We start from the raw sequence: 12,247 nt of genomic DNA on the forward strand, positions 1-12,247 counted from the left end.
ATACATCCAGAAAATGTGATATGATCAATCGTTCTACTAGGGGACAACACCCGGTTGAACCAAAAACTGAAAGGGATGCTGCTGAGGATGAGTTGGTCCAGCGACAAGTACACAGACACAGAATTTACAAATTATAACTTTTTATGCTTGACTTGGTAGATTTTAGTGGGTTTAATTTAACTCAAATATTTAAACATTTATTTTAAAAAAACAACTTAGTCTACCTCACTGCGCAAATGAAGAAATATCACACGTCATGAATTGAGATGTGAGTCACTCGTCTTTTTTTGTGTTTGTATATGTAATGGAATTTTCTGATGGGTTGGAGAGTACACACACAGGTGGGGAGTCACTAGAAGAAGTATCACTACTCGCTTCAGAAACTGCCAAGGTCAACTTGCACTCATGTCCGGGTAAACATCGCCCCCGTGTGGCCAAACAACCACTCTCTCACAGGCCACCCAGCCATGCTCATCAATTATTTATCGAGCCTTCTCGTATAACTGCATGAGGGTGTTTTCTATCAAACTAAACTTCATCATCTGATAAAATAGACAATAATCACTGTTGTTTAAAAAATAAACCACAGAGGACTCATGTGTCACGATGTTACACTTTAATGAAGTTGATATCAACCTAATATTTCCTTTCCCCTCCCTTCCAGAAATATAATAGGATTATCTTAATTCAGTTTGTTTATCGTGATGGACCGATGAGATTTAATTGAGGGAGGACTGTTTTCTCCCCCTTGAGGATGAGAGAAAGAAAGACGGAGGGAGGGAGGCAGAGTGGGGTGGGAGAAAAGGCGTATCCCGGTGAAAGAGATACTGTGGATCAGCAACAGGTCGTTGGCGCTCTTGCGGTGAATATACCTGGAAAATAGTGTTATTTTGTGGAGCTTTTTACTTTTTAGATCTGTAGCTTAAATATAGTTTTCGAAACAGTTACAACGTTATCCCCATATCTGTCGAATTAACGCTGTTACTGTAGGCCTGGGTAGTGTAGACTATATCCCAGCTCTCGTACAGCGCAAGGTGGCTTAATGTTACTCTACGCACGGAGACTGCCAGGATGACCCGGCGTGTGTAGGCTACTAGTACAATATCTTGGCAGAAGTAGAGTCGATCGGTGGGATGAAGGACCGACTGGCTGAATTAGCTGCTGTAAGTGTTATGTCTTCTCTTTAAGTATTTACACATTGACAAGTGGAACAAAAACAGTCTCCAAACGCGTACTTTTTTTTCTTTTATCCGCACAGAGTAGGACACGAGCAGAGGAGGATGTTGCAGTGGTGGTGGACAGAGATGACTTCATGGAGAACTTTTTCAGAAGGGTGTGTACCACTTCTACAGTTTCTAGTATGTGCATACATGTTGGGAATTCAAATGTTGATGTTTCATTGTTGCATTAGGTGGAAGAAGTTCGAGGACTCATTGATAAGATCTCCTACCAAGTGGAAGAGGTGAGGAAGATGCACAGCATGATCCTGTCTGCACCAAACCCAGATGACAGTAAGTGTGTGCTCACAAAATACTAAGGTGGAGACCTGAGAGGATTTGGTGTTCAGAGTTTATATATCTGTAGTTTGAAGGGTTAATTTATCTTGGCTGTGGTTTGACTTTAGAGGCGTAGAGTAAAATACAACAAACGTCTCACTTCCTTTGTTATATTTTCCTTCTCATTGTAAATGAATGGCTGCTTGGCAGGAAACTTGTGAAGGAAACTGGGTTTTTTTTTGGTCCCAAAACTCACAAGCCATTGTAGTTTGTCTCTGTTTGGAACTTTTTAACAACCAGGGATTCAAACATGCCGTCATTTGGAGATGTTTCGAGGCACCAAATAGTGAGCTTAAGCCAGTTTGTTTCAGAGTATTATTAAAAACTATTCAGGTGATTGCAGCACAGTGTTATTACTGAATGTACTCAGTTCCTGGCTCTCTTCAGTGTGGAACTGAGGCCTGATGATCGTACAAGACAAAGAGTCCGTTTACAGAGACATGGCATCATCAGTCATTATGTTTAATGTAACTGAGTACAGTGCATACATGGAAGGAAACAAAGGGCTTGTGTTTTGTGATGTGTGGCCTTTATGCTTTATTGCCACAGGATTGTTGCCAAGTTACAAGAGGAAATCAGTGTAAATTCAATATTTGCTGTAAACAGAATCGCAGCGATTAGCTGGATGACATGATTTTTCCTCATCAGCAAATCAAGTCTGACATGTGTGTGTGTGTGTGTGTGTGTGTGTGTGTGTAAAGGAACAAAGGACCAACTGGTTTCACTGACCAATGATATCAAAGGCAACGCAAATGTGGTGCGGACTAAACTAAAATGTGAGTTCAGCCATAACCTGATTGCCACACTTTTTGTGTTGTTTTTTGTGTTATGGTATTATGTAATGTTTATTTGTGACTTTTTCTCCCTATGAAGCCATGGAGCAAAGTATGCCCAAAGATGATGCAGCTAACAGATCCTCTGTGGACTTCAGGATCCAGAAAACACAGGTTAGGAAACACATGAAGGACTTCTTACGACCCAAACACAGATGATTATCACCACCTATCTGTCAATGGTACACAAACATCAGCAGGGAGAATAGGGGTTATGTATAGAATATATAATGATATACATATATATATATATATATATATATATATATATATATGATACAGGAACATTGAATCCAAAGTACATTTACAATACCAAAGGAAAAACAGCTAAAACAAGCGGTAGAAAAGAGCAATATACACATTCAAATTGACATTCCTTTTTATTATGTTTCATTGAACATCGTTTAATAATACACATTTAAATGTACCCCCCCCCCCACCCCACCCCACACACACATGTTGTTACTGTGTACATTCTTATCCCCTGTCCTTGTGTTGTCATCTGTCCTCAGTACACAGTGCTGTCCAGGAAGTTTGTGGAGGTCATGACCCAGTACAACGAGACTCAAGTGTCCTTTCGGGAGAGAAGCAAAGGAAGGATCCAGAGACAGCTGGAGATCAGTAAGTGACAAAAGATGGAGACCCCCTCAGACCATGTAAAGGCCAGGGGTATTGCATATTCTTTGATGCTTTTTTTTCAATATGTACAGCCTTTTTTTTTAATGCATCAAAGGATTGAATTTAGTTGCATGTGAAACATTTTGAGTTCAGAATTTGGGAGATAAAAGAGTGGACCACCAAAACCCTGAGGCTTTATCAGGACAGGATCCAGGAAACAGACCACACTGGTTTCCTCTCCGTGTCTCTGAACTTAAACCTGACTGTTAATAAACAGACAGCAGCAGCAGGATGGTATATTGTATTTTTCCTTTAAGATGTCAGGGTTTTTTTTGTTGTATTTACCAAAGTCACAGTTAATCGAATCCAAACAATAATTTTCAATGTCTAACAAATTGAATTAAACCTTAATGAGTAGAAGTTGTAAAGAAAGAATACAGGAACCAATCACTACTACAAAATTTAAAAGGGATTTTAAAGGGATAAATATGTGGGTGCTAGTTTAACCATAGTAGTTATCGCAGGTGCCCCATATCCAGAGGCTATCGTGTCCCACACATGTTGGTCGCAGGTACGAGTCCCATCAACAAGCCTTTAGAGCATGTGTACTCCACTCACTGTTCCCAGCATTCCAGCTTATCTTCTTCAGCTATCCTCTCATGTTTGACAAACAAACGTAAAGACATCGTGTATCAGGTGTTTCATATTATGCACATTTAAGTTTCACAAGACTATAAAGAAAGGTAAAAAAATAGGCCTCACTCCAACAGTCCCTGCGGCCAGTATTAATGAGAGGCTCCAGTTATCTGTGCTGCAGACGGAAGAGTCGCCTGATACTGGAGATGGCCTGTTGTGTTTGTGTTGCCAGGGCAACGGGCAGAGGGCTCAGCGGCCTGTGTAAAAGTAGTTCACCTGTCTTTGACACGGCCACCACACAAGTCTCCTCGGCCTTTTGACGCAGACTTACACCTTTTAATCTACATCATTTAGAAGGTGATACTCTGTTTGCTCGAAGTGCATGATAAGCTGTGCTGGTGGCGTGTTTTTGCCGTGTTTGGCTCCGCCCTCCCTGAGGAATAGTCTCCTGAAAAGGTGTGACACTTACAGTAAGCACCTGCCCACAGATCATGTCTCTCTGGGGTGCTGCTTGCACAACAGAAGGCACAGCCTCAGGAAGAGAAAGCTTTCTGTTTATAGAGTTTCAGCAGCTGTTTGTCTACGAGGGCTGCCGGGCTCCTTTGTTCCTCTCCTGATCCTCTAGACACTTCTAATCTTAGACCAGCGTAACAACGTCACCCACAAATAAACTGGAAACCACAGCAGGAACTGACTGTAGTTAAACATGAAGTTATTTAAATTAGCAGTGAAGCGATAAATGCGTTGTTATCGACAGTTTGCACTGTGATTTGTAGTTTAATTGTAGTTTTTGCTATCAACATTTAACACTGTTAACTTGGAGCCCCTCTTGTGCATTACTGTATCACTTTTAAACACTTCCATTAGTTATTTCAGTATCACGTTTAGATCTAATTCTTAATGTATAAATTCAATACAATATATCTCCCACCACTGCTGAGGGGAAAGTCTGGATCGTGCATGTAACAGTGTCCCCTGGGTGACTATCCATCAATAGAGCTTCAAGGAGGCTTCTCCATCTAACAGAGCAAGCTTTATACACGTTTCAATACTCTATGAGACAAATGTATTATCCTGGGATTAAACAACACAACGGTATATTTTGTACATGGGATATCCTCGGCATCATTCATTTTTTCCTAGTTATTTAACCTGTTTTCAGAACAGAGCAACAGTCAAATCATAATTAAAATGTTCCTGTTCTTAAATAAATTAAGCTTTTGCGTTAGGTGATGCAGGACATGGAAGTCATACGTCCCAGCAGAAATCACATGACAGCGAGCTGATCGAATCACACACACACACCAATCACAGCTTATTCTCAAATCAAGGCGGTCCATTTAAACACAACCTCTGTCTCACTGATCTCTGCTACAACAATGCTGCTCACACTCCCTCCACCACCCCAGCCGCCTCAATCCTTTGGTTTACCCTTGGGCTGGGCGATATGGACCAAAACTAATATCTCGATATTTTTTCGCTTAATGGCGATACTCAATGTATAGCGATATGTCTTTTATTTACAGTCAGCTGCACAAGTTCAACATGTTCATGAAAATGAACTACCTGTTTGTGAAGTTAATTCATTTTCTGCATAACAAAATAAACACAGTTGTGTGTTTTGTTATCCATTTAGTTTGTTGAGTTTGGCTCAGAGAGAGAGAGAGGAGCAGGGTATATATCGTTATTTTAATGCAACATGAACTATATCGATATAAACGATATTGTCTCACCCTTTATCTCGTTTGAAAATATATCGATATATCTTAAAAACTCGATATATCGCCCAACCCTTGTTGGGGGGGGGGGGGGGGGGGGGGGTTAGCACTGTGCTACCTGGAAACCTAGCTGCTCAGCTAAGCATCAGTTGAGCAGAGCCTTTAACACCAAGCAAAAGTGTGTGTCCATTTTGTAATGAAATGGTTAAATTTAAGTGTTCCTGACTGAATTAAATTAGATAGAATCATCAAATGATAAACAAATAAAAGAATCACAAAAAAAAAATACAAAAAGTGATTATTACCGAGAGGAAATACGATAGACAAGTTATGTCATAAAAAAACAAATTCTTCTTCCATTCTTCATGGAAACTGTTATGAGACCCATGGTTAACAAATCTGATCTCATCTAAAGTCAAGGACTTCCAAGTTTCTCTGATATTGTGGGAGGGGTGTCTTTTTCCAATGCAACAAGATGAATATTCATACCTGTCAGTGTCACTCTTGACATTATTAAAGCACTCACTTTTTCAGGAGTTTCTTCTTACCAACCTCAAAGTTGTGATTTTTTTGAGCAGGCTACAAATGATGATCAGAGTAATTACACCAGAGTGCACCGGATAATCAATCTCTTAATTGTAGACAGCTTTTATAAATCATAATCCAATGATTCATCTAGATCTAAGTTCACGGGCTCTCAATGTTGTTATGCCTGATGATGCCTGATGATGAATCAAAGGTTTAGACTAGAGGGAAAATAAAAAGGTCAGAAGAGGTCTAATGTTAAAAATGGCAGGTCTCACTTTTCTCCCAACAAGCTTTCAATAGCTGCTGCCTTTTAGTGTTAAATCGTCACTCGAGGCCAGTTATCATACATTCATTTTCATATTTAATCATGAGTCTCATGGGCTCATCATGTATGTTATTCCATGTATTCACTCTGTCTTTGCTAAATATGATTTGAATGTTTTTGCTTCCTCAGATTAGTCTGAGCTACAGACTCACCTTCAACTGGAACATTGTGTTTGTTTTTGAAGATTTTAAAACCAGGATGAAGAACGGCTGCTCGATCACTGCAAAAAATCATCACAGTTATTTTTATTATTGATATTGAGATCATTATTAAACATGATTACTCTTTGATTTTACAATATCTGCATCACAAGCATTTATCCCACTTTAGCATTCTGAAGACTGAAAAACAATAATTGCATGAAAAAAATATAAATATATACAAATGATAATTTAGAAGAAATTAAAAAAAATAACAGTATTTGATGTATAGCGGTGTTGTTCTCTGGTGGCTGAAATAAAACAACAAGAAAGACTTGAGACAATATATTTAGAGGATGTGCATTCAGGGTCATCTTTAGATCACGTCTTACTGGTACTCAATAACAGCCTGTTGCTTAAAAATCAATTATGGGAACTCATTGAACTTTCAGAATATAAATTGATAACAGTGTAAAGGAAAAAGGTAAACATCGATATTTGTCTTATTTCTGCTGAGAAAGGACACAAGTCCTAAAACAAAGTATAGTGTTTTTGCACACTCACAAAATTCAAGGCTTGTTGAGTGTATATCCACCAATAATTAGCATATTTCCTGACTTTAACTGATGAAAAAAAAATCAATGTAATTATTCATTTTCAGTTGTACCAGGAGCTGAGGGCATTTACTCATTAATCATTGCCTGATATTTATTATTCCAGCTGGAAGAGTGACCACCAATGAAGAACTGGAGGACATGTTAGAAAGTGGAAACCCATCAATCTTCACTTCTGATGTAAGTTCTCTCATTTGTTATTTTGCAGTATACACCATGTACTGTATATTTATTGCAGGGCTAACGGCTGATACTGCCATCTAGTGGTGAGGTAAGAGTGGGTCATTTTGGGTTGGGAAGAGTTCTGACAGATCTTTATTTCACTCACAGCTGGGAGGAATAATACCGTGTTTCTGGATGACATATTTAATTTTTTTTCTCCCTTCCTTTTTGCTCCTCAGATCATTTCTGATTCTCAGATCACACGTCAGGCCCTGAATGAGATCGAGTCACGCCACCAGGACATCATGCGTCTGGAGTCCAGCATCAGGGAGCTCCATGCAATGTTCATGGACATGGCTATGCTTGTAGAAACTCAGGTAAATATAATGTGAAACGTTGATAACATAAAAGGAAAGCAGCTCTATATCCATTTTTTTCTTCAAACTACCTTATTTCATCTTATAAGGCGGAGTCTATGCTTCAATCTTAGAGACACACCTCACTTGTAAATCAGAATGTAGCCACTGTTATTCTTTACTGATACTCAAAGACAAAATCCACTATTTGAAGCTAAAGCCCTCTGATTCACACATTTACAGGGGGAAATGGTAAACAACATAGAGAAGAACGTCTCTGATGCGGCTGAATATATTTGTAGTGCAAAGGAAGAAACCAAAAAGGCCTTGAGGTACCAGAAAAAGTCCCGGAGGGTATGTGCTCCTTTCTAATTTTTGTTGTGTGTATAATGTCAGTTAGGTTCAGGTCCACATGCGACCATATTATAATGTTTTAACCTTTTTGACAGACTTCATTGGAAGTTGGAATAACAACCTCTTCTTCACTCGGCAGAAATACATTATCCTTGCCTTCGCTCTGTTGATCCTGCTTGCTGTCATTGCACTAATTGTTGGCCTGTCTGTTGGACTAACCAAACCCCCTGTATGAGAACTTCTGCGTGAGGTAACACTTCATCCACTACTTCCAGCTCCTTAAAACACAAAATGCATCCATTCATTGTAATGTATACAAGCCTGTGATTTCATGTGAAATAGTAGAAAGTGTTTGTCATGCAGCACCTCTGACTCCTCTCTTTTTTTCTTTTTCACAGAAATGTCTCCGCCTTGCCATGTGTGGGGCTGCAGGTCTCCTCCTTTTACTCATCATAATAGTTGGAACCTTTGAGTGACAGAGTTCATGGTTCACAACCTCACAGCAGTCAGCTGTTAGTCAGTGATGGAGCATAACACGGCCTCGTAATAGGTTGAAAAGTCATTCACTATTCCACAGCATTACAGAGAGGATCTCCTGAGCACATGAATATAAGTATGGTGAGTGTGATGCACCACTTACCTCATACCTCATGATACACTGTTTGGGAGTCTTTGCAGCTAGAGTAGAGGGTCTTATTAGAAGACATCCCCTTCCCTTTGTGGTGATATAATGAACAGTGACATCTAATTTAATTAATACACTGGTGTACACACTGCAATGCGCCAAGGAATTTAAAGAAATAGTTCTAACATTTTGGATATGAGATTATTTAACTTCTTGCCAAACGTTAGATAAGAAAATTTACTCTCATGTCTGAGCGGTAGATGTAAAGCTGTCACCAGCAGCAGCAGCCAGGTAGCTTAGCTAAGCTTAGTATGAAGACTGGAATGAGAGAAAGCTCATCGGCTCTTTCCAAAAGTATCAATAACACAACAGGTTATTTCTCGGCAAAGCGGCAGCCTCATGAGGGAAGGATCATCTTTGCATCTTACTCTTGTTTGAAAGCTTTCCCAAAATGCTGAAACGCAGCTTTAATATTGAAAATATATCGTGCAATTACTAATGGATTTATTGAATCATTGTAAAATGTGTGTTTACATGTTTAAGTGTATGCTCCTTATGTCTTCTCCTCATTTTGTATATTTACTGTAACTCATGTGAATTGAATGTAAAACTGCTACAACTCAGGAGACATTTTGAAATAGAACAGATATTTATTAAAAGTTCCACGTACTAGTGTTGGAATACTCAAAATCAGACCGGTCTCGAGACCACTATTTAAAGGTCTTGTCTTGGAATTGAAAGCATTTTTACTTGATCTCGACTCAGATTCCAGATTTTAAGACCAGTCAAGACCACCACTGATAGGCTTCTTTCTCATGTCATTACTGTAATTAGAAGAAAAACGCTCCTTTCTAAGGCAAAAAATCATTTAAATTCATTTCTAGTTAGTTAGTTAGTTAATAGTGACACGCCCCCTAAACACAAGATGATTTTCTGTGATATTTATGGTCTTGGTCTTGTCTCGGTCTGGCCCTGTCTTGATCTTGGTGTTGACCAAGTCTCGTTCCCTTAATGTCTTGGTCTTGTCTCGGAGCACTCTGGTCTCGGGTATGTCTTGGTCTCGGTTAGTGTGGTCTTGACTACAACACTACCACGTCCTCGTTCTCTATTTGTTTTCGATCTGAAGAAACATTTTCTGATATATTGAATGAAATTCATCACTTCACGTAACAACTGTCCACCAGTAACCTTAGTGAAGTGCCTTCTTGAAATAGAAACGTAAACCTTAACTTATTAAACTGTATTTATCACAACCCCAGTGTGTGATGACTGAAACGTTTGTTTTCATTATGATTTCAAGAACACACTTTTTTCCCCCCAACACAATTTAACCTTTTTTATTTGTTTTTAAATTATATCTTGTATTTTGTATTGAACAGAATTATTCAGCAATGTAATTAAAAAAATAAACAAATTGAAGTCTATAAATATTGCATTGTTTCTTTACTGCCATGTTTAAGGAAATACAGTTCTTTTGGTTGGCCTTCAAGAATGAATCCCTCCATGTACTTTCTACGGTCCTGAACTTACCAGGCAGAATAAATATTGTCCTTTAACACTCTAAACATGTGCAGTTTCAGTTTGTTTACAGGAAAACAGAAAAGAGAAAGAGGCTGCTGTTAACTCCAGGACTAATGAGCAGTTTGCACAAAGCGCTTGACTTCCGTGTAATCAACCAAACAAGATTAGTGAAGAACATGGAGGGAAGTCCCCAGAGGGCAACTTCCTCTCTGTCTTTGAATGAGATCAAAGAAAACTTCAGAGGCACAGAGAGATGGTGAATGTCCTTAAAATATGAACATGGGGGGTATTTTAGGTCACTGATCAAGACGTTCAAGATTTCAAGTGATATTCCAAATAAAACAGATATGAAACTGGGATGAAGCAGCTTGTTTAGGTGAGCATCTACAGGATAAACTGTGGGTTTGGTAAAGAGAACAGATGTATTTAAGAAGATTTTACTTGTTTATTTTAATCATGTATTTTTGTTCTGAATAATACTCATTATTACTTAGTATTAGTGTACACATCAAGCTGTTTACTGTAATCTGAGATTTTAACTGTGAGATCTAGTCATCTATTTACATTTATTGGAGGTTTTTCCGAGATTTTCAATCCAAACATTTTTTATCTTTAGTTGTAGACCACCTTCTTGTCTGCTTTAACTTCTCTAAACAGCAGTTTGCTTTCTTATTGTTGTTTGCCTGCTTTGTTCTTGGCATAGTATTTTTCAATATGCATACTTTTAAATTGTGTAATAAATCTAAATTACAATTCTAAAATGGCATTTTGTCCTCCACACGCATTTAGGACACACAGTACACTTCCTTACTGACCTGTTCTCATTAATTATGTGATCGTTCAATTTCTGTGAATATATTTCCCGTAAGTTTCTACAATATGCCCAACAGTATAAGTTTATTGACACTAATTACAATGACGTGTTAGAATGGTCTAATGAAAAGTTCACTTTTCATCTTTTTGTTAGTTTAACAGTCTCTTGTTTAATTTACTCTCTTTCATCAGTTCACCTATAACCTCTTCCTCGACCATATTTTACAGTAAGTGAGGAGATCCCAACAATATGAGTATTTTGGTTGTTCCCCCTTTTCAACCTATCAGCGTTTGCATAACAAACAGTTAAATAATACTCTGTATATATTTAGATAATCTGATGTTATTTTACAAATGTCCCACCTGGTAGCCTGAAATCAAAGCTGTTTCACCTGTCTGTGGATCATTTGATCCAATACAAATTGTTCATAATGAATAAACTGATCAACACATGACTGGTCTGATACTAAGACAGGGTTAATAGGCCATAATACAATAGACAGGAACAGAAGAAATGTTGTTATGCACTCCTATATTTCTTGTCCTAGCAGAATAGGTTATTGTGCTCTTTATTTCTTTTAGCATATCTGTAATACCCCTTTTTGTTTTTTGTTGACAAACTGATCATGAATTTGTTGCAACAAACTTAACAACACATTCATTTTTTCTACAATGTCAAATACAGTAATCCATTGAAATAGTTATGAATGTGTAACTCTCATAACATTCAATAAAAAAGGACCTCCAACCCATACCCTGAGGTGTTCCAGTTTTAAAATGTTAATGTCATGCATTTTGTCATCATTTCACCTGAATACATAGTTCCTACACTTATAAGTGTAGAACAACAAAAGAGAAAAAAACATACTTATTAAGTATACCTTTATCAGCAGCCTCTCCCTCCATAACACATAATGTGCTTTTAAAAATCAAATCATAGCTGTCACCGTTTTGTTCATCGACTTAAGCTTTTCTTATCTCATGCTCCAGACGTGACTGTCTCCATAATCTGCTCTGGTTCATTGCCAACATATATTTTTTTTTACATTAGCCTCTTATTAGCCATCCGTTCCATCAATATACAGATGTGTGATGTCAAGGTAATAGACTTATAAGTGGTAGGCTTACTAACACTTTCCCCAGGTTTCCTTATCAGAATGTGACTTCTCCTAACCATTCTGTATTAAATAACAGCAGCTTTTTTCCCCACAATGAAACATTTCATCATGATGTAACATATTTCATAATTCCAGGGTGTAGTTGTCTTTTCATTCTACTTGGTGGCTCCATGTTTTCAGATTGAGTTCTCTTTTGTTGCATCTGTTTTCCTTGAACAAATTATTAGGACTGCGTAGCTTATACTTTAACAAATTAAATGACCATTAACTTAGCCTAGTGTTAAATTAATTTCTCCATAACTCAAAACAAGGTTACTTTAACCCTCACCC

General features: G+C 38.1%; 1 protein-coding gene across 2 annotated transcripts; it reads left to right on the forward strand.

The window, feature by feature from the left end:
• The first annotated feature begins 810 nt into the window (after positions 1–810).
• Positions 811–10,143, forward strand: stx2b (syntaxin 2b). Of its 2 annotated transcripts, XM_061037647.1 has the most exons (11): positions 811–1,163; positions 1,259–1,333; positions 1,412–1,511; positions 2,258–2,332; positions 2,430–2,503; positions 2,902–3,010; positions 7,075–7,148; positions 7,370–7,507; positions 7,730–7,840; positions 7,980–8,090; positions 8,239–10,143. In XM_061037647.1, the coding sequence occupies exons 1-10, from the start codon at positions 1,134–1,136 to the stop codon at positions 8,073–8,075; spliced, it is 882 nt and encodes a 293-aa protein (XP_060893630.1). In that variant the 5' UTR covers positions 811–1,133; the 3' UTR covers positions 8,076–8,090; positions 8,239–10,143. The 2 variants fall into 2 exon arrangements, with proteins under 2 accessions (XP_060893630.1, XP_060893631.1); XM_061037648.1 differs by lacking the exon at positions 7,980–8,090 and having other exon boundaries at positions 8,239–10,141.
• The last annotated feature ends 2,104 nt before the right edge of the window (positions 10,144–12,247 follow it).

Source organism: Labrus mixtus, chromosome 5 (genome assembly GCF_963584025.1).
Source record: "Labrus mixtus chromosome 5, fLabMix1.1, whole genome shotgun sequence".
NCBI classification, from domain to species: Eukaryota; Metazoa; Chordata; class Actinopteri; order Labriformes; family Labridae; genus Labrus; species Labrus mixtus.

Excerpts from the sequence above, each read along its gene's own strand:
- stx2b (XM_061037647.1), top strand. The coding sequence starts at position 1,134 with ATGAAGGACCGACTGGCTGAATTAGCTGCT. Across the intron at positions 1,164-1,258 it reads GACTGGCTGAATTAGCTGCT|AGTAGGACACGAGCAGAGGA; the intron begins GTAAGTGTTATG and ends TTATCCGCACAG. Across the intron at positions 2,504-2,901 it reads TCAGGATCCAGAAAACACAG|TACACAGTGCTGTCCAGGAA; the intron begins GTTAGGAAACAC and ends ATCTGTCCTCAG.